This window comes from Brachypodium distachyon, chromosome 3 (genome assembly GCF_000005505.3).
Source record: "Brachypodium distachyon strain Bd21 chromosome 3, Brachypodium_distachyon_v3.0, whole genome shotgun sequence".
NCBI classification, from domain to species: domain Eukaryota; kingdom Viridiplantae; phylum Streptophyta; class Magnoliopsida; order Poales; family Poaceae; genus Brachypodium; species Brachypodium distachyon.
Window position 1 is genome coordinate 33,333,370 of NC_016133.3, and position 22,251 is coordinate 33,355,620.

At 48.8% G+C, this 22,251-nt stretch overlaps 3 protein-coding genes across 4 annotated transcripts; 2 read left to right on the forward strand and 1 right to left on the reverse strand.

Annotated features, from left to right (window-relative positions):
• Positions 1 to 11,369: 11,369 nt before the first annotated feature.
• On the forward strand, positions 11,370 to 12,857 carry LOC100836884. Its single transcript, XM_003574167.4, has one exon. It carries the CDS (start codon positions 11,538 to 11,540, stop codon positions 12,591 to 12,593), a length of 1,056 nt encoding a protein of 351 aa, XP_003574215.1. The 5' UTR covers positions 11,370 to 11,537; the 3' UTR covers positions 12,594 to 12,857.
• Positions 12,858 to 14,959: 2,102 nt separating this feature from the next.
• Positions 14,960 to 17,122, forward strand: LOC100844686. The gene is made up of 3 exons (XM_003571933.4): positions 14,960 to 15,658; positions 15,781 to 16,526; positions 16,643 to 17,122. Exons 1-3 carry the CDS (start codon positions 15,640 to 15,642, stop codon positions 16,976 to 16,978), a joined length of 1,101 nt encoding a protein of 366 aa, XP_003571981.1. The 5' UTR covers positions 14,960 to 15,639; the 3' UTR covers positions 16,979 to 17,122.
• Positions 17,092 to 21,701, reverse strand: LOC100837191 (probable E3 ubiquitin-protein ligase XBOS33). Of its 2 annotated transcripts, XM_003574168.4 has the most exons (10): positions 21,280 to 21,456; positions 21,128 to 21,187; positions 20,731 to 20,802; positions 20,426 to 20,634; positions 20,184 to 20,344; positions 20,034 to 20,092; positions 19,873 to 19,919; positions 19,599 to 19,742; positions 18,763 to 18,854; positions 17,092 to 18,011 (listed from the first exon to the last, which is right to left on the reverse strand). In XM_003574168.4, exons 1-10 carry the CDS (start codon positions 21,454 to 21,456, stop codon positions 17,470 to 17,472), a joined length of 1,563 nt encoding a protein of 520 aa, XP_003574216.1. In that variant the 3' UTR covers positions 17,092 to 17,469. The 2 variants fall into 2 exon arrangements, with proteins under 2 accessions (XP_003574216.1, XP_024317561.1); XM_024461793.1 differs by lacking the exons at positions 17,092 to 18,011; positions 18,763 to 18,854 and adding an exon at positions 19,119 to 19,511 and having other exon boundaries at positions 21,280 to 21,701.
• Between the last annotated feature and the right edge of the window lie 550 nt (positions 21,702 to 22,251).

Genomic DNA, 22,251 nt, shown 5'->3' on the forward strand with positions numbered 1-22,251 from the left:
GTGCCGGCGCTCCAAGCGCTGGCGCAGATCCTCCTGTTGTCGGGCATTCAAGATGCCACGCGCATCGCCCCCCGGGACGGTGGGCGACGAATTCGAGGACCCCTCCGGGCCCCCGTCTACCAGGCCCCGCTGAGGAGGGGGAGGGTTCTCCCCCTGTCGCGAGGCGGGTGGCGCGCCTTCGCGCTCTGAGTTCGGCCCGTGGCCGGAGCCTACCGGGGCGCCCTCGCCTTGCGGCTGTTGGGCGGCCAGGGCGAGAAGCGCTTCCAACTCCTCGCCCCACGTCTCGTGCGCCAGCGTGCCCTGCTGCGGCTCGTACCGCACCATGACGCACGCGGCGACGATGGCTTCAGCCGGGGTTCGCACGAGGGGCAACCGATTTCCTGAGCGGCTGCTTCCCGCCCTGGCCTCGCACGCCTCCGGGTGCACAGGGTGCGAACCCCCAGGGGTCGCCCGTGACGCGGCATGCGTCGGGTGCCGCTGCCGCGGGGCATCCTCGGGTCGCGACTCCACCCGTTGGTTGTCCTGGGCGACGCCATGCGTGCTCACCCAACTGCCCCCAGCACTGGGGGCAGCTGGCCCCCTCGGCCGATTGTCGGTCGATGGTCGGGGAGGCGGTGGAGGCAGCTGTGTTTGCTACACCCTCGAGGGCTCGAGATTCTCTTGAGCTCCCGACTCGGCTCGCACGTCGTGCGACCGCGTGTGCGCCGCTGGGGCCTCACGTGGGTCTATGCGTGAATCACCAGCCCGCTTGGGGGGCATGGAACCTCCTCCCGAGAAGCAGCTTCCCGGGAGGTGCCTAAGCGGGAATATTCCCGGAAGCCCCGCTAGCCCCTTTCGGGCTGGTAGCTTGCCGGGAAGCTCGTCGGCGCTCCCCGGGATGAGACCTTTCCGGGAACCCGGGGGAGGGGGCCACGCGTCGCGCAGCGGTGGTACCCCGGGTGCCACTGGTGCGACAATAATCATATAAATGGTTGATGATATTTCTGTATTTAGGTTTCAAACTTTGCATGGGACATGATATTAGTAGTATACACTCAAAAGGACAGGTGTTTTAATTTTTGGATGTACACATAATTTAATATGAATTTAAAACTTGATTCAGAAATTAGTATCAGTGGCGGTTTTGCGGTCAAACCACCACTAGTGCTAGATGCAGGAGCACTGGTGCAGCACCAGTGGCCGGTTTTGCAAATAGACCGCCACCCGTGCTCTCTCCAGTGCTATAGGCACTCAGAAGCACTGTTAGCAGTTGGTGGCACAAACCCCTCCTCCTCCCCCACCCGCCGTTCCCCTCCTCTTCCCCTTCTCCTCCCCGACCGGCCCGCCGTCCCCGACCCGTCGCCACAGCCGCCGCGCGACGCCATGGTTCGCACTCATGGAACCGGCCGCCGCCGTGGCTTCTCCACGGCGTCGGCCACGACGGATCTCCCGCCCCGCGACGAGCCGATGGAGGAGGCGCCACCACCCCGCCGCTCGGCAGAATCGGGCCCACCGGACTTCGTGGACGAGGTCCGAACTCCGGCGGCCTGCCGCGACACACCATCGGGCTCCCCGGCCGGCGGCGCCGACGAGGTAAGTTCCTCATTTTGAATTTTTTTCATCTTTGATTCTTAGTTTTGCTTCAATTAGGGATTAGGGTTAGGGTTAGGGTTAGAATTCAATTTCATACTGTTAGAAATTAGGGTTAGGGTTAGGGTAAAATTAGCAATTAGGGATTATGAATTAGGTTTAGGGTAAAATTTATATTGTTAGCAATTAGGGATTAGGGATTAGGGTTAGGGTTAGGGTAAAATTAGGTCAGAAATTAGGGTTAGGGTTAGGATTCAAATTAGGTTAGAAACATGCTTGATAGAAGTTAGGGTTAGGATTCAAATTAGGTTAGAAACATGCTTGATTCAAATTAGGTTAGAAACATTCAAATTAGGGGTTAGGGTAAAATGTGGCATGCTTGATAGAAGTAACATGCTTAGGGTTTTTCTGAAGAAATTAATTATGTGATGATGTGGCATGCTTGATGGAAGTAAAATGTGGCATGCTTGATGGGGGCCGGCCATCGTGCCGAGGCCGTTGAAATTTAGGGGGCCGGCCATCGCGCCGAGGGGGTATATGTGGGTGGGTAATTATTATGCAGGTATCATTGTCGGGTAGACCAATTCGCTAGCTTTATAGCACGGGTCATGCCGAATTTTTTTAGATTTACAGTACGGGTCATGTCAAAATTTTCAATTTTTTAAAGTAATCCATGTAAGGGCATTGTATAGGAAGCCCAGGGTCGCGATGGAGAAAACCCTGAGGACTCACCTCAGGGTTCTTCGTCGTCAGGCACACCAATAGCCCATAGCCAAGACGACGAGCCTGAACACGGCGACGGTGATCCTTCGGGCTTCAACGCAGGCTCTGAGGCTACCACGTCGCAGGCTACTTCTAAGAAGAAGAAGAAGAAGGCGCCGTGTGGGTCTAACAAGCCGACGAAGGAGAAATTCATCGTCACCAGGACTGACGACGTGGGGAAACCCAAATCGCCAAAGAGCGTCTTGTTTCGCCAACACTTGCAATGCAATCGTTCGCGAGTTCACGAACATCAACCAAAGATGGACCGAGGTGCTGGAGAGCGTAAAGCAACATTGTTACGCCAAGGCATGGGAGAGGTTCGAGGTGCCTGTTCCCGCGCTTTGTGAAGAAGTATTCGGAGTGATGAAGACCACAATGCGTAGGGGTCAGAGCAATTGGGGTACCAAGGCCAGAGCTTTTTTGAACGAAGATTGGGAGACGGTGATTCATAAGAAATGGTCGAGGATCACAGAGGAGGACTGGGAGGAGTTCAAGGAGAAGGAAAAGGATCCAAATTTCAAAGCAACCCAAGAGTGGTACGCGGCGCTACGTGCCAAGAGGAAATTTAACCACCGCGTTGGCAATCGTGGTATCGAGGGAAAGAAGCCGGTGTGGGAGAAGGAGGACGCCGAGCTTGCGGCAAGAGGGATAGCCCCTCCTGTCCCAACAATGCTCCGTCATGACCGGTCCACCACCTTTGTGCGGAGTACCATGACAAAAGAACAGTGGGCGGGCCTGAAGCCTATCCGCGATGACCAGAAAGTTTTAATCGTAAGGCCTCAACCACCACTTCTTTTTCAGTTTAGCTTCTAACACACGCACTTATAAATTGGCACCAACTTTGTCTTATTTCAGGACAAGGTCGCCGAGTTCGAGTCGGAAGGCTCCCACGACGAGCTCCGTGCACAGTGGGATTCACCACTAAGCTATGCTCTAGGAAGAAATGAGCACGGGAGCCATATTCGAGCCTTAGGAACCGGGGCCCTTTGCCGCAAAGTCTTTCCTCAAGAGAAAAAAGCCCGGAGCCGTAAAAGATAGGCCGAGAAGCACGAAGAAATAATAGAGGTGGCGAAAAGGGCGGCGAGGGAGGAGTTTTTCGCTTGCTTGAAAAAAGCAAGGGACTCCGGCCAGACTATGGAGGAGTTCGTTGCTCCATATGATGGCAACCGGGGAGCGACACCGAGGCCTATGACTCTGCATGATCATCAGTCGACTCCGAATCCTTCGCCGCCACCGTATAAGAGCAGTGCTGGCTCTGGCACCGAACTCCCGAGTGACCCTGATGACCCATCTGATGACATCCCGGTAAGCTCCTTACTGGTACCATAGTATTTATATACTCAATTACATCATTCTTCACACCATAACACTAACGTATGTATGTTAATTTGTTTGTCACGCAAATAAGAGTATTAAGTGTCGGATATTGATGCCATCCACCGGGAATCCGTTAGGCGCGCGTGGTTTGCTAATGCCAAGAATGCCGGTCATGCCCAACACGCCCATGACCCTGGATCATGTCAGGGTGCAGGTGGACTACGTGCTCCCGGAATTGGACAAGACGCCGGTCCCTTATCCTCTAGAGGAGGAATCAGTGACTCTAGGGCAATGCCGGGGCACGTACATCCAGTGGCCCAGGAGGTTGGTTGACCTCGCTACCCAACCTTCTCCCTCTCCATCGTGTCCCGGAGCGTCTCCACCGGCTTCCGCTCGACGACTTCCCTTTCCATCGCCCCTTGGCCCAACCCCAATAAGCCGGCACGTCCGGATTCACCAACGTCAGGGCAAGGAGTTAGTTCCATGTTCTCATAGAGGGGAGGGGGGTGAATAGGCGCTTTAAAAGTTTTGCGGATTTGGCTCTATATATCCTAAATACGGAATTAAACTAGTCGGATATTTTCAAGCACAAATCACAAATATGCTAGGCTCAAGTATAGTGCACCAACAACTTAAGCAATAACAAGATGAACACTTATATTAATCAATAAGCTAGCACAGGATAAATAAGATAGCACAAAGCACATATAAGATAATATATGACTTCAAGCACGATGGCTATCACAAATTAATGCACAAGTGAATGAACTCGGTTTAGAAATACCCGAGGCACGCGGAGACGGTGATTTATCCCGATGTTCACTTCCTAAGAAGCTAATCACCGTTCAAGAGGTGCGGGCACCACAAGAGGTAACCCGAATAGCCGTGAAAGGGCATACCCAACTCCTTGAGCCTCCCACACCAAAGTAGGAGCTCAATCACTAAGATGGCTAGTTTCTTCCTCCACTCCGGAGATGGCAAGCTCTACAACCAATTCACAAAGCACCACAAAGGAAAACCTCAGGCCTCTTCACAATCTCCACGAAGAGGTCACCAGGGCAACAACCACTAAGCCGTATAGGAGGAGAACCTCCAAGAGTAACAAGCTCATGGGCTCTCACTCGAACTAATCAAGGTGGAGAGCTCAAACCAATGCACCAAATGCAAAGCAAGAACACAAGAAATGCTCAAATCCCTCTCTCCCAAATCTCACCCAAATCAACAAATGGATTGGAGAAAATAGAGAGGAGGAACAAGGAGGAGATCAACAAATGAACCCTCCAAATAGATCTACAAACTCCCTTCAAATGGATGGAAGATTTGGGGCTTGGGGGAAGTGGAGAAAGCTCTCAAAGATGGGGAAATTTCGGCTCCAAGAACCCTAGACCCGATGGGGAAGAAGACCCCTATTTATAGGGCCCCAAAAATATGCCCATTAGACAAAAATTTTGCGATCCGAAGGCTCCGGGATTAATTCTGGACCAAACCTGAAGCTACTGGACACACCCGGAGGCAATCCCGGAGGTTCCGGATCCCAAAACTGCAGCGCAACACACACGAAAACGGCGATAACTTTTGCAAACGAACTCCGATTTTGATGAACTTGGTATCGTTTTGAAGAAGACAACGAGATCTACTTAATAACATAGAAAACCAGCAAAGATCAACCAAAAGAGATGATGAAAAATATGCAAAGGTTTGAGCACTCTACGCACGACGAGTTCAAGCTACCGCCTGAAAGCCCCTCTTGATAGAATGGCTATCGAACCTATAAACCGGTCTCTCACCAAACTCCTTGAGACCAGTAAAACTAGAAAAACCTAGGTAGAATATACCTTTGCCTTGAGCAATCCACTTTAGGTTGATGTAGGCGTCAATGCTCGTCTCAAGTTGGAATCTTTCGCTTGATCACGGTCACTTGGTGAAGATACTCAATTTGCTCCCCCATACTCCAATGTGGGAGACCTTCACTTTAAGCTCATATTCACATGTCCATTATCACCAAATGGATGGCAAGCTTCAATATGCTTATATTGAGCTTGCCCTTTGTCAATCTTGATGACCGTCTCCATATGGGCTATATAAGATTGTTTCTTCAAAGCTCGCCCATATGTATCACCTAACCCTCAACCACATAACATAGACATAATATTGGTTAGTTCATAAGTGCAATATACAATTGCTTACCATATGATTCATGTATATAATCCTCGGAGTGCTTTTCTTGATCTTGCTCTTCTCAACTTTGACGAATCATCACCACTTGATCTCATCTCTCATGGGCTAGATGACATCTTCCTTTTTTTATCCAAACCCATGAGTTTCACCTAACCCACATATAGATATACCAAATACATAGTTTATGGGTTAGTTCACAAAGTGCAATTGACAAATGCTTACCATACCACTAGATCTCATGTGGTACATAATTACGCTTGTGAGTTGACCAACTTCAATCCAATATTTGCACTTATTCTTGGTCAACTTTCATCTTTGCTTTACTCCATCTTTATGATACCATGAATATCACTTTAGTCCTCTTCATCTTCTAACATAAAATCTTGAGACACCAACTGGATTCTTCAGGGCTCCATGACTTGGTTAACCATGACTCAACTCATGAGCTCAACATAACCTTATCATGAAACCATATGTTGAATCCTTATCTTGTAATCATTCTTAAAAATATTAATCCTTCACGGGAATTTCACTTTCTTCTTCTTGATAATATTTGATTCACTCATTGAAATCCAATAACTTCATGCCTTCAATTCAATATACTTTTCTTACTAGCATTCCTTGAATTAAAGCTCAATGCAAACAACTTATGCAAAAGGATTGTCATCGGATACCAAAACCACACATCCAATTGTCAACAACTCAGTGTATATCTTTATCTTCATGACATTTATCATTGAATTAACCAAGTGGTCTTCATTCATTGCCTATGAAACATTCCTTCAAATATATCTCAACTAAAACATTAGTCCATAGGGATTGTTATTAATTACCAAAACCACACATAGGGCAACATGCACTTTCAGTAGTCCAGCTGCGGCAGATCGAACTTCAGGGAAGACATGTCGCAAACCCAGGCGGAACCTGGGGCTCTGATACCACTTGTTATGAACGCGACAAGCAAGAACGAAGAACGAAGAAGAAATCACATCACAAGGACACACGGATTTAACGTAGAAAACCCCCTCAAACAATGAGAGGGAAAAAAACCACAGGCGCCAGCCAGCGAAACTTCACTATATGGGAGTTTTTACAACGCCTGAGAGATTTCACGAGATCAACTCATCCCGAAACGGCTTACAAGGGGTATATATAGCAGGAGCATTAGAGCAAATCAGATCCGTAACGGGCACACCGGAAGTTCCGGTCGGAGGCCGGAAGTTCCGGTAATTCTTGAATGTCCGGAAGTTCCGCAGCAAGTTCCGTATTTTTCCGAAAAGCAGCAGAGAGCAACCGAAGGTTCGGCCGGAAATTGGGCCGGAACTTCCGGCACCTAGAACGGCCGGAAGTTGAGCCGGAACTTCCGGCCACTGGGTGGATCTAAGGGAGCTGTGCAACAGATGTGTGCCTGAATAAGAAGTCACAGTTCACATTTTGTCCTTAAACTTTCGCCTTCTTGTCTAAAAGATTTTATCGGTGCCGAAAGAGCCCTGAATTTCCGAAATTGTTGGCCATCCATGTTCTCTGTGTTGTTTCAGTACATTACGTCAGGACCTGGTGTTTCAGTATTTTCCTTTGATTTGTTTCAGTATTTTCCTTTAATGAAATCAGTACACTACTTTGATAGGTCTTTTCATCTGATCTCTAGATTCTTTCTTGCCAACATTACAACAAATAGTACACGAGAGATAGAAGTTTTATCTAAAACACAGTATATTACTCCCTCATTTTCACAAAAAATGTCATGCATGCATTTCGAGGTCGAACTTTGACCAAAAATTAGATCAATAATATGTATATTATATGTTATAAATTTTATATCATTGAAAATGTTTTTGAAATACGAGTCCAATGATATAATTTTTGTAGCACGTAACCTTCAAATCATAAGTTTAATTGATGGTCAAAATAAAATCTCGAAATGTGTGTATGTCATTTTTTTGTGAAAAGTCATTATTTGTGGTAAGAGGGAGTATTCCAACATTCACAATAACAGCATGTTTGGACGTAGATATTGGAGCTTGAAATTCGGAATTGGAATTAGGTTTCCCCAAATCGTCTGTTTGGTTGTCCTAGGAATTCAAAGTTGGAATTTGCAACTCATTTCTTCTTGTTGGGCTACAACTTAAAGAACCCCTCCCAATACCAAGCTCCACCCTTCCGTGTTACTCCTTCACTTTTGGATAGTAAATTCAATCTCTTAATTCACACTAACCGAGGAGTGTCTAATTAGATGCTAGACTAATCTTGTTTGCAAGGCAAATGGGCTTACACACTAAAGTGTTGAGATTTTTAAGATAGGAATTGGAACTGCATGCAGCTTGCGCCATTCTTGTACACCATACACGTGTTGATGCCACCCTTTGCCCTGCCACCACCATGGGAGGCTCCTCGTAGCCGATCGGCACCAATGTCGCTGGTTTGCCGCCGCCCACCAACACAGAGATTCATTGCTGGCTACTGTCGTCGCCGGATATATGAGTGAAGAGCCGATTCTTGCTCTTCTCCGATGCACGCCCCGTGCTTGGTATCAACGCCTTAGCACCAAGGTTGTTCGGCAACCACAAAATCCAAGGGTGTTGGGAGGGAATGGAAGGGATTGTAGATCATTTCCCCCTCAATCCTTTCCATTCCCCCAGGATCAAGTAAGGATGGGATTAAACATACAAGGCCCTAGTGGGCAGTGGGGAGGAGAACCTTCAGAGTGTTGTAGGAGCGAGATAGTAGAACCTCTGGTGGGTGAGAGCGGATAGTTGGCCAGGATGTGCGGTGGGTTGAGTAGTCAACCCGCTCCAGAGGAGGAGGAGAAAGTGATGTTTTATATATGTGTAAAATTTCAAGTCCATACTGAATTGGGTTTCATAGCAGCAAAAAAATCCAGTATGAATAGTGGTCCTTCACTGTTGACACTATTTATTTATATATTTCTCTGTTAATTCTTTCCAAATGCATTTGATTTTCAACTTGAAGTTTGCCCATTTGTAGAGTATCGCACCTTCAACATATGATAGTTTTGTTGGAATTTTTTTAAAAATTTATAAATGATTTTTATGGAGTTTGCACAGTTTGCTCCTAACTAAAGCATTACTCCTCCTCTAGCTATTGTTAACGATGTTATTTTTCTTCGGCGTTGTATCCAATGAATCCGGTGACCTTCCTGCATCCGTTTATCCATTGCGTATCGGCCGTTTGATCCACATCCAACGCCATAGATGAGAAACCTGATTAATTTGCAAATACACGCCCGCCTGCTGGCTTCTACTTGGCCTTTGTTGATGTAGGTTTGCAATTACCCCCTGCTGCCCTGCCTCCGTAACTCCTGCGAACGGTAACACTTCCCGGCTGCGATTCACATGGTGCGCTCAGCCCGATTCAAAATAGCAGCTATCAAGGCACCCATGCCGTTTATTCTTCTTCGACTACATCCACGGACCAGCAAACCGGAGACAAAGGGCGCGGCTACCACCGACAGGCAACATGGCCTCATCGTCTGCCTTCTGCAGACAACTTGCGCCCCTGTATACTTGAATAAAAGTGCTCAATTTGAAAAGGTGTATCAGATTCGTAATTTTCTATAGCAATGGAGTCGATCAACAGCTGGACAAATTCAGAATGTGCAAGTGCAAAAAGATGGCCATTCAATGTTGCACTGTTCGTCAGACGAGTTTTGGACTAGAAGAAGTTGGAGAATGAGATGGCTCTGAGCCTCTGACTAAGGACTAGATGCTACGTCCAGCCAGACACGGGCCAGCCATCCTAGGTTCCTAGCAGGGTGAGAGACAGGTCTCCGCCTTGCCGGGATGGTCGCAAGCCTCTGCCTGGCCTTTGTCCTTTGTGGGTCGTCGCATGCCTCCTCGACGATGTGGTCGCCGACAACACAGCGCAGGCTTCCGTCACGAGCCGCCGTCGCCGGGATGTGCTCCACCACCGGGATATAGTCCATCAACGCCGTCGTCGGGATGTGCCGTCGTCGTCGCAGACGCACGGGTCGCCGTCATTGCAGGGTGCCGCACAGGGGATCGTCGGAGCCGTGAAGGGATTGGGAATCTACGGAGTGTTGGATTAGGAGACAATGCTTAGGCTTAGGTGAGGGGCTTTTGCTAAATTAGCACGTAGTAGTACCAAATAGCTGGGTTGCGGGCGTGTATTTGCAAATGAGCCAGGTTTTTTATCGGTGCTGTTGGGTGCGCACCAATGCACCCGGATTCACAGGATCCTTTTTCTTTCTTCAGATATTGCTAACTAATCTTCTATATTTAAATAGGAAAAATCCATTATTTGATTTCTCTCAACATGCAAGCATGTCACATCATCATATCATTAATATGTTCACACCTATTTAGTGAGAAATCCATATTTGTTGCACATGCATGCATGATATTTTCTATCATGATATTCTCACTATGTGAAGAATTTTCTATGTTTTGAGTTTTGGATACTCTTTCTTTCGTTGCTATACTCAATTTCACTAATGCATGTATATTAATTAAAAATTTCCACAACAACGTGCACGGCATCATCTCTAGTAACTCTATAGATTCATGGGCATGCGTAAATTTCCTTCAGCGATTTGCTAACGATGTCTCATTTGTTCCGTGCAGACTGATGAAACATAATTGGGCAACCTAACGGGCTAACGGCGAGTGTACGATTTATCCGTTTTTCTTTTCTAGGCCGTTTACCTACTTTGAGATGTGATACAAACGTTTTAAAAAAAAAAAAGTGATACAAGCGCTTTCCTATTCACAAACCTACAAGCCTGCTTAGCGTGGGAGTAGATCTTTTGTGAGCTACAGCAGCTCACTTTAAATGTGTCTTTGCGACGGGTGAGAAGAGTAGCAGCCAAGAGCGAGCGTGCGTGCCCTGCAAGTGGACCGCCGAGAGCCGAGCGGCGAGCGACCGAGACCATTTTCCAAGCCCTTCGCTTTACCTGGCTACGTACCAGAGGTTGGTGAAAACGAGCGACACCCAAGTAAACGACGGCCATCGTGACAGACATGAATGAATTGCACGTCACGTACTACGTCGCTGGTAAAAAAATTGCATACGTACGTACGCGTGTCTGTACGTGCGTGCGCCGGTGCATGCATATGCATGCGTGGACGGCTGAGCTGCCCGTCTGAGGGCGTGTACGTGTATAGTCGTGTATCAGTGGGCGCAGTGTTGAATTGAGGTGCCTGCTCCTTTCCATACACGTGCAGCTCACACGAGCAAAAACTCGGAGGTTTTGTACCCTAGCAGTGTAGCACCAGGCGTCATTTAGCCACAGGCAGTGTCGATCAGGTAGCTCATGCGCACGGACGAAGCAGGCCGTACACCGGCCGGGGACTCGGCGTGGGTCGCCCGAGAGTGAGTTTAACGGCGCGCACCGGCGCCCAAAAGTACCCCGTAAAACCGCGTTTCCCGAGCCAAAGAATGAACAAAAATAAAATTAAAATCAACCAAAGTTGCCCACCAACTCCGGAATCCCACGACCACGTCTCCACATTCCACACACAAACACACACGGGTCCAACTCACTCCAGTATATAAACACTCCCCCACGATGCTTGCTCGCCACCTAACCACCCCGGCCAGATCAACCAACAATCCCAGCTTAACACAGCGCCGACGCCGAGGCAAGCAAAGAACGGGCGGCCGGACAGGCGGACATCACGCCCCAACGGCTGTAGCCACTACAGTAGCTAGCTCGAGATCGGCCGTACGTTCACATGGATCGATCGGTTGAAGGGGCAGCGGCGCAGTACTACTCCTCGGCGATGGGCCCGCTGGCGGGCCAGCTTGGCGAGTGGCTGTGCCGGGCCGTGCAGCCCCCGGCACCGACGCCGTGCGGTTCCCCCGGCGGGCCGCCCGTCACGGCCCGGCGCGTCCGGCTGCGGGACGGGCGCCACCTGGCCTACGAGGAGACCGGTGTGCCCCTGCACCGCGCGCGCTTCCGTGTCGTCTTCTCCCACGGCTTCACCGGCTCCCGCCTCGACTCCCTCCGCGCCTCGCCGGAGGTGGCCGAGGAGCTAGGCGTCTACATGGTGGGCTTCGACCGGGCCGGCTACGGCGAGAGCGACCCCAACCCGGCCCGCACCGTCGAGAGCGCGGCCCTGGACGTGGCCGACCTCGCCGACGCGCTGGGCCTCGGCGACAAGTTCCACCTCGTGGGCTTCTCCCTGGGCTGCCACGCCGTCTGGGGCGCGCTCCGCTACATCCCGCACCGCCTCGCCGGCGCCGCCATGCTGGCCCCCGTCGTCAACTACTGGTGGCCGGGGTTCCCGCCGGAGCTCGCGGCCCAGGAGTACGGCAAGCAGGCCCGAGGTGACCAGTGGGCGCTCCGCGTGTCGCACCACGCCCCGGGCCTCCTCCACTGGTGGATGGAGCAGAGCTGGCTGCCATTGCCGACCTCCACCGTGGCCTCCAACACGACGCACCTCCCCAACAAGCGCGACGCCGAGGTCCGCCGGACGCTCGCCGCCGACGGGACGCTGAGGGCCAAGAGGGAGATGGCCACGCAGCAGGGGATCATGGAGTCTTACTACAGGGACATGGCGGTCATGTTCGGGAAGTGGGAGTTCGACCCCATGGCGCTGCCGGAGCCGGAGTGCGAGGTGCACCTGTGGCAGGGCGACGAGGACGGGCTCGTGCCCGTTGTGCTGCAGCGCCATGTCGCCGGGAGCCTCCGGTGGGTCAAGTACCACGAGCTCCCCGGCACCGGACACTTCCTCTCCGCCGTTCCCGGGCTCGGCGACACCGTTCTCCGGACACTCTTCAGTAATTGAGCAGACGACAGTAAGACAAGACAAAGACAAATACTAGTAGATGTAGTCACGGAACTACGGTAGAATGTTTCCTTCGTTGCTGATGCTAATTATACATGTGGACATCACCTGCGGCAGAACTTAGATTCTGTCTTTTCCATTTTTAACTTTTCTGTACTGGAAAATTATGTTGCCAAGAAGCCCTCAAAAGTGAGAAGTTAACATTATTATCCACTGATTGTGAATACTAATTATATAACTGGCCACCGGAGCCACTGAATTTCAGGCAAAGATCCCTTCTTGTCATTGACGAAATGGCAAAGATTACTTCTTCTCATTGACAAAATCATTGTTGGTATACAGAAACATTGTAGACTTCTTCGCCAACAAGACCCGGTCACAATTGAGGAAAAATACAGTTTGTAATTCAGATAATTTCAAAATTTGTAAGCCGGATAAAGCCGTTTCTTTCTTCACTTAAAATGTGAACACTGCATGCTTGACATAAATGGAGTAGTTCTTTCCATTGACGGTGCTAATTGATTTGGTATTCTGAGGATGTTAAGAAGAATACAATCATGCAACACTGCAATATATCAAAAATTGGAAGCGAATTATCACATAGGTGAATTACCAATATATACCATTCACTATAGAAGTACACTATATACAATTTTGAGAATTATTCAACCAACATATACTTTAAAAAAAATCACTATATAAGTATATACTCTCTTCGTTTCAAATTATACGATGTTCTAACTTTGTCCTAGGTAAAAACAAAGTGACCAAGATTATAGAATATGTACTAATATCTAAAATATCAAATAAGTACACTATGAAGATATATATATCATGCCAAATTTAATAGGACGAATTTAGAGTTGTGGATTTTGGTGAATTTTTCTATAAATTTAAGTTTTTTTTTGCGAGAATATAAATTTAAGCAGTTTGACTTAGGATAAAGTTAAACATCTTATAATTTGGAAAATATGGAGTATTGTATAATTTTGAGAATTTTTTTTGTACTCCCAAGTTTGATTTTACCATATTTTTCTCCAGATAAAGGGCTATAGGTGCTAGTTAACAAAGTCTAAAGAGAGATTCTAGTAAAGCAGTCTGGTCAAGTAGTGCTGCACCTTGACCACAACACAGTGTGCATTGACAAGGTTATTGTGTACCAGAGAATTCAGCGAGGAACTTCTGAAACAAGTCTTTAACTACCTACCAAGATCACTACTGACCCCAGAAGGCCATCATCATCCACTCATTGGCCATAGGCTTACAGGTTCTCTCAATGGGTCAGCATTTGGGGTTGGTGAGAAGATTCGAGAAACGTACTTTGACATGAGACGCCAAAGGGAGTAGGCGATTGTTCATTTGTTCTCCGTTTCATACTTCTTCACCTACTCCAACTACAAATATGATGGACTAAAAGGACTCCGCAGAATCAGAATTTGGTTCTTGGTAGCACCATCCTCCGTAGAAAGCAACGGCGCCAGGTGTAGCTTTTTGTGAGACATCATCACCTAGTGCCATCCCCACGTATAAATGAAAACTATTGCAGTTTCACAACTTGGTACAAAATGACTAGAACTGATTCAAACGTAAATCTCATGTACGGGACACATGTGGTGTTATATCACTCACATTTACTACCTCCGTGATATATCGGGTTTTGACCAATAATTATTTCATTTCACCTGGTTTTCGCGCTCGATCTGGTGAGTACTCTGAATGCCCTGTTCATCGCGGCACCATTACAATCAGTTCTGACTCCTGGAAAGAATCGAGAAGGCCTGAGAATTCAATCGAGAGGTGGGAACCCTAGAGCTAGTGGCATGAAAACCTCATTTCTCATCTTTCAAGTTGGGCAGCATAGGGTGCCCCGGGTTCTTGATTTGCTCTGTAGCAAGGTTCTGTACAAGAGGAATGAAGCAAGGAACTTCTGAAAAAAGTACTATTTGCCAACCTAGATCACTACAGACCTCAGAAGGCCATCATCATCCACTCATTAGCCATTAGGCATCAGCCTACGTGCTCTGTCAACATTGGACAGCGACTGGGGTTGGTGAGAACCTCCCGTAAAGGTACTTTGACATGAGATGCCAGAGGGCAGAGGAGATTGATTGTTCATCTCTCTTCTCCCATATCACACTTCTTCACCCACCCAACTACAAATTTGACGGGCTGCATATATATACTTCTGAGAAAAGGAGTCCGGAGAGACAGGAAACTGCTTCTTGGTGGCACCATCCCCCACAGAAAGCAACAGTCGGTGTAGCTTTTTTTTGTGAGACACATCATCACTTATGTCATACACAATTTCATAACTATAAGTTATCACCAGGTTCATGCTCCACTTGCATCCATGATCCATGGTTGGTTAGACTGAAGGCAAAATGGTTTTACATCACTGGTAGGAACGAATTTCAGTGAAACCATCTTAGAAAATTGAAGGACATAACTTCAGATAGGTTTTTGTTTTCCTTAACCTAGACAGAAAGCCTGCCTTTTAGAAGAGTTTATAGTACAAATGACCCAACGGTCACCGAAGAAAAAGGCTGATTTAAAAAATTATGTGTTACTTGATTCGAGAGATGGTGCATTCATTACGTCTTAAAAATCACATGACGTTAGAGCTCACCCAAATTTCGTAGGAAAACGTTTTTCCTGTAAAATCCTCTGTTTTGTCTGTTTTGTCAGAGAGATCTTATAAAACTAAAGAAAACAGAGCCTGTCAGCTGTGCTTGTGAAGACCCCTGTCAAATTAGTAGCAGGTGAAGATGTTTTGGTGCCTAGTGACCAGTACTGCATATATGCAAAGGACGTTGGTAGGTTGGCTCGAAACTGAAAACGTCTTTGGCCTGGCCTGGCCTCCACTGGAGAACATATATTCCTGATTTCCTTCAGCAAAGTGACACCACTGTTCAGCTAGCACTAGCTTTGGCTTACCCCATACTCCCATAGGCCCATACCAAACACATTATAGCTGTCCTCCTCCTCCTCCTCCTCCTCCTCCATCAACGCCGGCCATCCATCTGATTCTCTCGCAGCTCCAGCATCAATGGCAGCTGCCTCTACAGGTAAGCACACGGACACTGCAATTCTGCATGCAAAGCTTAACAAGAAAAATGTAGCCATTTGTGATCGATCGATGACATGCATGCATGTGCATGATGTTGTGGTGCGTGTGTAATTTTCGCAGGGAACGGGAGCCCGCCGGTGGGGCTACTGGCGCTGATGGCGGCGGCAATGGCGGCGGGGTGGTTCGCGAGCGCCGTCCGTCCACCGCCGCCGACGCCGTGCGGTTCCCCCGGCGGGCCGCCGGTGACGGCGCCGCGGGTGCGGACGCGCGACGGGCGGTTCCTGGCGTACGCCGAGTCCGGCGTGAGCCTGGCCGCGGCGCGGTTCAAGGTGGTGTACTCGCACGGCTTCTCGGGGAGCCGGGCCGACTCGCCGCGGGCGTCCCCGGCCACGCTGGAGGCCCTGGGCGTGTACATGGTGTCCTTCGACCGCGCCGGGTACGGCGAGAGCGACCCAGACCCGGCGCGGTCGCTGAGGAGCGCCGCGCTCGACGTGGAGGACGTCGCAGACGCGCTCGGGCTCGGGGACGAGTTCTACCTCGTGTGCTCCTCCCTCGGCTGCCACGCGGCGTGGGCGGCGTTCAGGTACATCCCGCACAGGCTCGCCGGGGCGGCGATGATGGCGCCCGTGGTGAACTACCGTTGGGGCGGGCTGCCGAGGGGCCTGGCGCGGCAGCTGTACCGAAGGCAGCCGCGGGGCGACCAGTGGTCGCTCCGTGTCGCGTACTACGCGCCGTGGATGCTGCACTGGTGGATGCGCCAGCCGTGGCTGCCCACCTCCACCGTCGTCTCCGGCTCCGGCTCCTTCCCCAACGCACTCGACGAGAAGAACCGCCTCTTCGCCCTCTCCACCGGGATCTTCCACAAGGTTCGTTCGTTCCATCGATCCGTCACCTTTTCCAACCTTCCACTCCCTGTTCCGCTCCATCCGCCATGGCGGCAACAGCAACGGTGATCCTTAAGAGCTAGTGGTGTGTCTTGCAGAAGGCGAAGCTGGCGACGCAGCAGGGGGTGCAGGAGTCGTTCTACCGCGACATGGCCGTGATGTTCGGGCGGTGGACAGAGTTCGAGCCGATGGATCTCGAGGAGGCGCCGCCGTTCCCGGTGCACCTGTTCCAGGGTGACGAGGACGGCGTCGTGCCGGTGCAGCTGCAGCGGCACATCTGCCGCCGGCTTGGCTGGATCAGCTATCACGAGCTCGCTGAGGTGGGGCACTTCCTGTCGGCGGTGCCAGGGCTCGGCGACAGGATCATCAGCACGCTCCTGCCAGCACCGGCAGATAACAGCTCAAACACCACGGGCAGCGTCTGTGCATCTTAAAACGAAGGATGACTGGTCTTCTGTAGGTAGAAAACTGTAGAGGCAATGCAGAAGACGAATGAACACATTTCATGTGAACTGAACTAAGCCCCTACTGTACTGCACTGAGAAACTGAAGAGATCATGGCATATGTGTATATATCATTAGATGGTAATCTGATGTCACTTTACATAAATTTTATCATCAGAATCAAATCAACAACCCCATCCAAACCCTGAAAATTACATACAGCTACAAAGAACAGTAACTAACTTGATATTTTCAAGCTCTGATCTAGACTCACAGGCACATATGAAATAACACAAACAGATGTAACCCCATGTTACAGTACAGTAAAAACTACAGCAGCCAAAAGCTGTGTGATCACCAAAATCTTGGCTGTAAATAGGAGAAAAAGGAACACAGCCGGGGAGGAAAGAATGGCCGCTGATCATCTCCCACATTGAGCTGCTATGAATCCAAATATATTCACAACCAGGAAGGAGAAGGATCAAGCATTGATTTCCGCATTGCACTGCTGCTCCCTCTGGCAGCTTCTGCGACTCCAGAACATGCCCGAGCAGGTGGTCTGATCAAGATCCTGCTCACTACTCTTATCCATCTCCGTACTTGCGCTATGCGAGGGGCGAGGAGATTGCACTTCAGAGCCATCCTGTGTTTCTGTAGAGCCGCATGGATCATCGTCGCTGCACCTGCAGGTTGGGAGGGCGGACGAGGGAAACGGGCTGCAGGTGAGTGGGCAGACTAACTCGGAAGAGACAGCTGCAACACGGTTGCGCCTGATTTCAGCTTTGCAGACAGTTGCTGGCGAGTCCACAGATCGGGTGTTCAGGATGCATGGATTGCAAAATGTGAGTGCTGAGCTTGATTTAAGCCCTTCTGTCGGTGTGCCCGGTAACTTAGTGAATGACATTATTCCACTCCGACAGAGAGGGCATGGGATCGACCCAGGTGGGCCTGTGAACTCAACACAGACGTGGCTGGTTGAGCAAAGATAGAGAGCACATTTGATGCAAAACTCATGACCACAGCCTGAAAGAACAGAATGTAATATTAGGATACCACCATTACATTTTTCACCTGGTGGTATACTGTAATGTATGTACGTGATTAAGTGAAAGCTTACTGAAAGAACATACCATGAAAGCTTAAAATCACTCGACAAGGGCAATGTTCAGGTTATACAAGTGTTATCAGTCACTTCATATTTGGTTTCATGTCTCTTCTATTATCACTGTTTTCTAACATTTTGTGAAATAAGGTAATTCACTAAAGGGTGGTATCATATGCACTTGAGCCTTTCCTACGTAAAAATAATTGGAAGGATATAGAAATTTGAGGAAGGGGAGCCTTGGCGCAGCGGCAGAGCTGTTGCCTTGTGACCTGGAAACAGCCTCTTGCAAAAATGCAGGAAAAGGCTGCGTACAAAAGACCCAAAGTGGTCGGACCCTTCCCCGGACCCTGCGCAAGCGGGAGCTACGTGCACCGGGCTGCCCTTTTTTTTATAGAAATTTGAGCTTCTTTTTCAGATTACTATGCCATTGACTGATCACCTAAATTTATCATTACAGCAAGGTATATTTGTCAAAGCAACTCTCGGCATTGAGTGTTTTGAGTTCATGGTAGAATTGAACAGTTCACGTGTTCTTGCCAGGTAGAATAATAAGTTGTAAATGCTAAGATGCATAGTGTTATTCTTCAATAAAAAATGTAGGGAAGATGTAGTTCTTAAGTGAGGAAATAATGTATAAGTGTACAACATGTGCACAGATCAAGATCACACCTTCAGCAGCTACAGAGCAAGACCTTTCCAGGCAAACTGCACAAAGGTCGCTATCATCCACAGAGGATATAGTGTGTTGCAACCCAAATTCTCTGCAAACAAGGAACAAAATTCATAAGTGAAAGATCCAAGAGTTACATTTCTTATTTTGCATCTTTAACATAAACGTCTATAATTGATGCCATGATATAGTGTGGGAACACACTAAATGACTTGGTGTGAGAACGAACACCCCGCTGCCCTCAGATATAGGAGGAACAAGGGAGGAAGGAAGGGGTGGAAGAGCGCAGGAAAGGAGGAAACGGGAGGGGAGAACTGACCGGTGAGCTCCAGCAACACCTTCGGGCTCACCGGCATCCAGACGTGTAACACCGGTGCTCCCCTGGCTTAGATCAAAGCCTGAGTGGAGCAGCAGATAGCAGGAGCAGTGGGTGAGGAGGCGGCTGTGGACGGTGGATGGCCAGAGCAGGAGGAGGTGGAGACGCAGCTATGCAAGAGGAGAGAAAGTGGTTGTGGGGAGGAGGGGAGGCAGCAGCATCGCCAGGAAGAAGCTTGGGACAGTCCCGTGATATGGACTGGGGCATGAACGTTTGCACAATATGGACTGGGGCACGAATGGTCGCACCCCAGTCCAATCCATGTTTATAAATGCCAGATCAGCCAGGAGGCCGAATGAAATTGCTATTGTTGCATCTTTGCTTGCTTTCTTGAAAAGCATAGAATCACGTATTAAAAGCCAGCAGTCATTGCTGTTCAGGAAAGTATGGATTGCCATTATATTTTACTTTAACAAACAAAATCGATAAGTAGTGATTGGTGAGTTGTCATGCACTAACCTGGCTATATTAAGTATGCTCATGAGCGGCAAGGCAAGATAACTCGATGGCTGAATTACAGGGATAATTGAGTGTGAATTTGGAGAAAGTAATGGCTCCAAGGAACGCCGTCCAAATATCCTAGCAACATCAAGAGGAAGCCACCTAAAGAACAGGATGCATGTTAGTATAAAGTAGAGCTGATAAATTTAATTTGATCAACAGTGACTATTGTATGTCAATTTAAGATTTTGAAATACCACTTTGTATTACAAATTACACAACAAATTCATACCCATTGCAATTGAGTGTCAACCTGCTAGCTCCTTTTGCAAGAAGTAGCTGCCATATAATGGGATCGACAGATGTCAGAAGAAAACAATCCATTATGCGAGAAGTACATCCGAGAAATCATACTTGCACAAGGAAGCAATGCTGCTATATGAAGTAATTTACCTGGCAACACTCCTGATTCCCCCCACCGGCCGCATAATGCAAGGGAGTGCTGCCAGCTCCTGATCCATAAGCACATAATTAATTAACTCTTTTTGGATAATAAAATTACATTACTTCAGCATGCCGTCTGAACTAAGAACCATCACTTGCCTATTAGATTTGATGTAGTTCCATAGGGAAATGTGACTGCTGAGACATTTGCACCTAATTCAATCAACAATTGCATGCAATCCAAATGACCATTTAAAGCTGCCATGTGAAGAGCGGTAACACCGCCATCAGCAGGTTTGTTGATGTACCTCGCACGAGCCCTGAAACAAACACACTATACAATTAATTGCTAGTTATTTAAATTAAGTTGTAACAGTAGATTGACATTAGACAGTACGTACTGTTCATTGAACTTCAGTCCCAGTGAAGAATTAGGACTGCTGCCGCTTATCGTCTGACAATCACCACCATCTGCCACTGAAGAGGCACTATCCTCCAAGGATGAACTTGGGACAAAATCAGCAAGTAAAAGCCTTACACACCGAACAAGTCCATCATGTGCTGCAAAATGCAACGCAGTTCGACCACTCAAGTAATCCGCCCTGGTAACCTTCAAAGCAACCCAAACACAAAAAGTAGTCAGCACCTTCCTTATGTCGGGGGAGAAATGGAACACACCTGAAACACCGTACTACAAATGGCATACATTGCATCTGAAGAGCAGAAGCATCTGGACTACCTCCCAGTGTCCATGACGACACGCATGCATCAATGCAGTCTTCATCCATCCATCCAAATAAACGAAATCGTCAGCCAAACGTTTCAACAGATAAAGATTGTAGAAATAAATCGGAAGGTAACACATAATTCATCCTATGTGTCAAGCACGGAGCAGAACACTACGAAAGCATAAAAAGAGAACTCAATTTTTGGGAGGTTTCCAGATTGCAAGATCAAGTCTTTATCATATCTCTGTGCAGAGCAACATAATAAATCACCAGAAGAATTAAATCCTCAAACTACTTTTTCTTGAAACATGACATGAGAGATCTTACACTCGTTGGATTTCTACCCATGAAATGATACAAAAAACTAAGATCTACCTGGCCGCAGTAGTTCCGCGCGTTCACATCCGCACCCTTCTCCAACAACATCGTCACAATCTGAAAACAAGCCAAACAAAACCCCAATTCGTTGATCAAATCGAACAGGAAAACTGCGCAAATAAATAACAGCACAGGTAAGCTTCACGGACGTCGAGGTGGCCCTTGGCAGCGGCGAAGTGGAGCGGGGAGTTGAGCCCCCCGAAGGTGGAGTAGCGCGCGAGCGCCGGGCTGAGCTCTAGCAGCATGCGTGCCTCCACGGCGTCCCCGTCCCGCGCGGCTGATACCAACCGCTCGCCCGAAGCAGAGCACCCCAGCGAGTTCCCCATCGTCGCCCCCCTCGCCCTCGCCGGCGAGTGGCGTCTCCGCGGCCTCGGATAAACCAGAGGGCCGGGCGCCTCGAGCCAACGGATCGACGGAGCCAGGAGTCGGTGGGCTCGCCGGCGGCGAAGGGGCGCGCTCGTAATTTGCGGGAATTTGGGGGGTGGAGTGGGGAGGGGGTCGTCTTCGCTTCTTCAGTTTGGGGTCTCAAATTTTCTGAAGCCCGGAGAAGGGGGGCAGGGACAGGAGAAGAAGCCTTTTCTAATCATCTTATTTATATACTCTTGGTTTCGAATGTGTACGGATTTACATTTACGGAAAGATGCCTCGGCGGATTTATAGCACAAGTCCCTGTAAATACAATTATGTATTTTTTCTGTGTGTTTAATAAATTTTGGCCAGCAAAGCGATAAATTAACTTGTCTAAACATGTTATAAATCTAACGGACGGAACAGTGGATAAGTGAGAAAGATACCGATTTCAGTCCATGTGATGTCTTTTTTTACGTGTGTTTAATAAATTTTGGCTGAAAAAAAGGGCTCATTTGGTTCTTTTCTTTCTCTCTCCTCCCAACCTCCCGTTTGTGCTCTCGTTCCAACGTCTTCCCGACGCCTCCTCTCCTCCTCTTCTCCATCGGCTCCGCCGGTGTGGGGAGAGGAGGGGAGGCGCTCGGATCCCGCCTCCCCTTTGTAGATCCATGTAAGTTTGCCTTAGAGGTGCCTGGCTTGATGCCGAGTAAGCCGGATTTGTGCTCCAACTTCTACTGTTGTGCTCTCTTTCAACCAACCCTGGTGATGGCGAG

Bases quoted from the DNA above. Each gene is read 5' to 3' on its own strand.
- LOC100837191 (XM_003574168.4), bottom strand. From the start codon at position 21,456: ATGGGGAACTCGCTGGGGTGCTCTGCTTCGGGCGAGCGGTTGGTATCA. The intron at 20,803-21,127 runs GTAGATCTTAGT...GGATGGATGAAG, and splicing joins CGCGGAACTACTGCGGCCAG to ACTGCATTGATGCATGCGTG. The intron at 20,345-20,425 runs GTACGTACTGTC...TGTTTGTTTCAG, and splicing joins GGACTGAAGTTCAATGAACA to GGCTCGTGCGAGGTACATCA.
- LOC100836884 (XM_003574167.4), top strand. From the start codon at position 11,538: ATGGATCGATCGGTTGAAGGGGCAGCGGCGCAGTACTACTCCTCGGCG.
- LOC100844686 (XM_003571933.4), top strand. The intron at 16,527-16,642 runs GTTCGTTCGTTC...TGTGTCTTGCAG, and splicing joins CCACCGGGATCTTCCACAAG to AAGGCGAAGCTGGCGACGCA.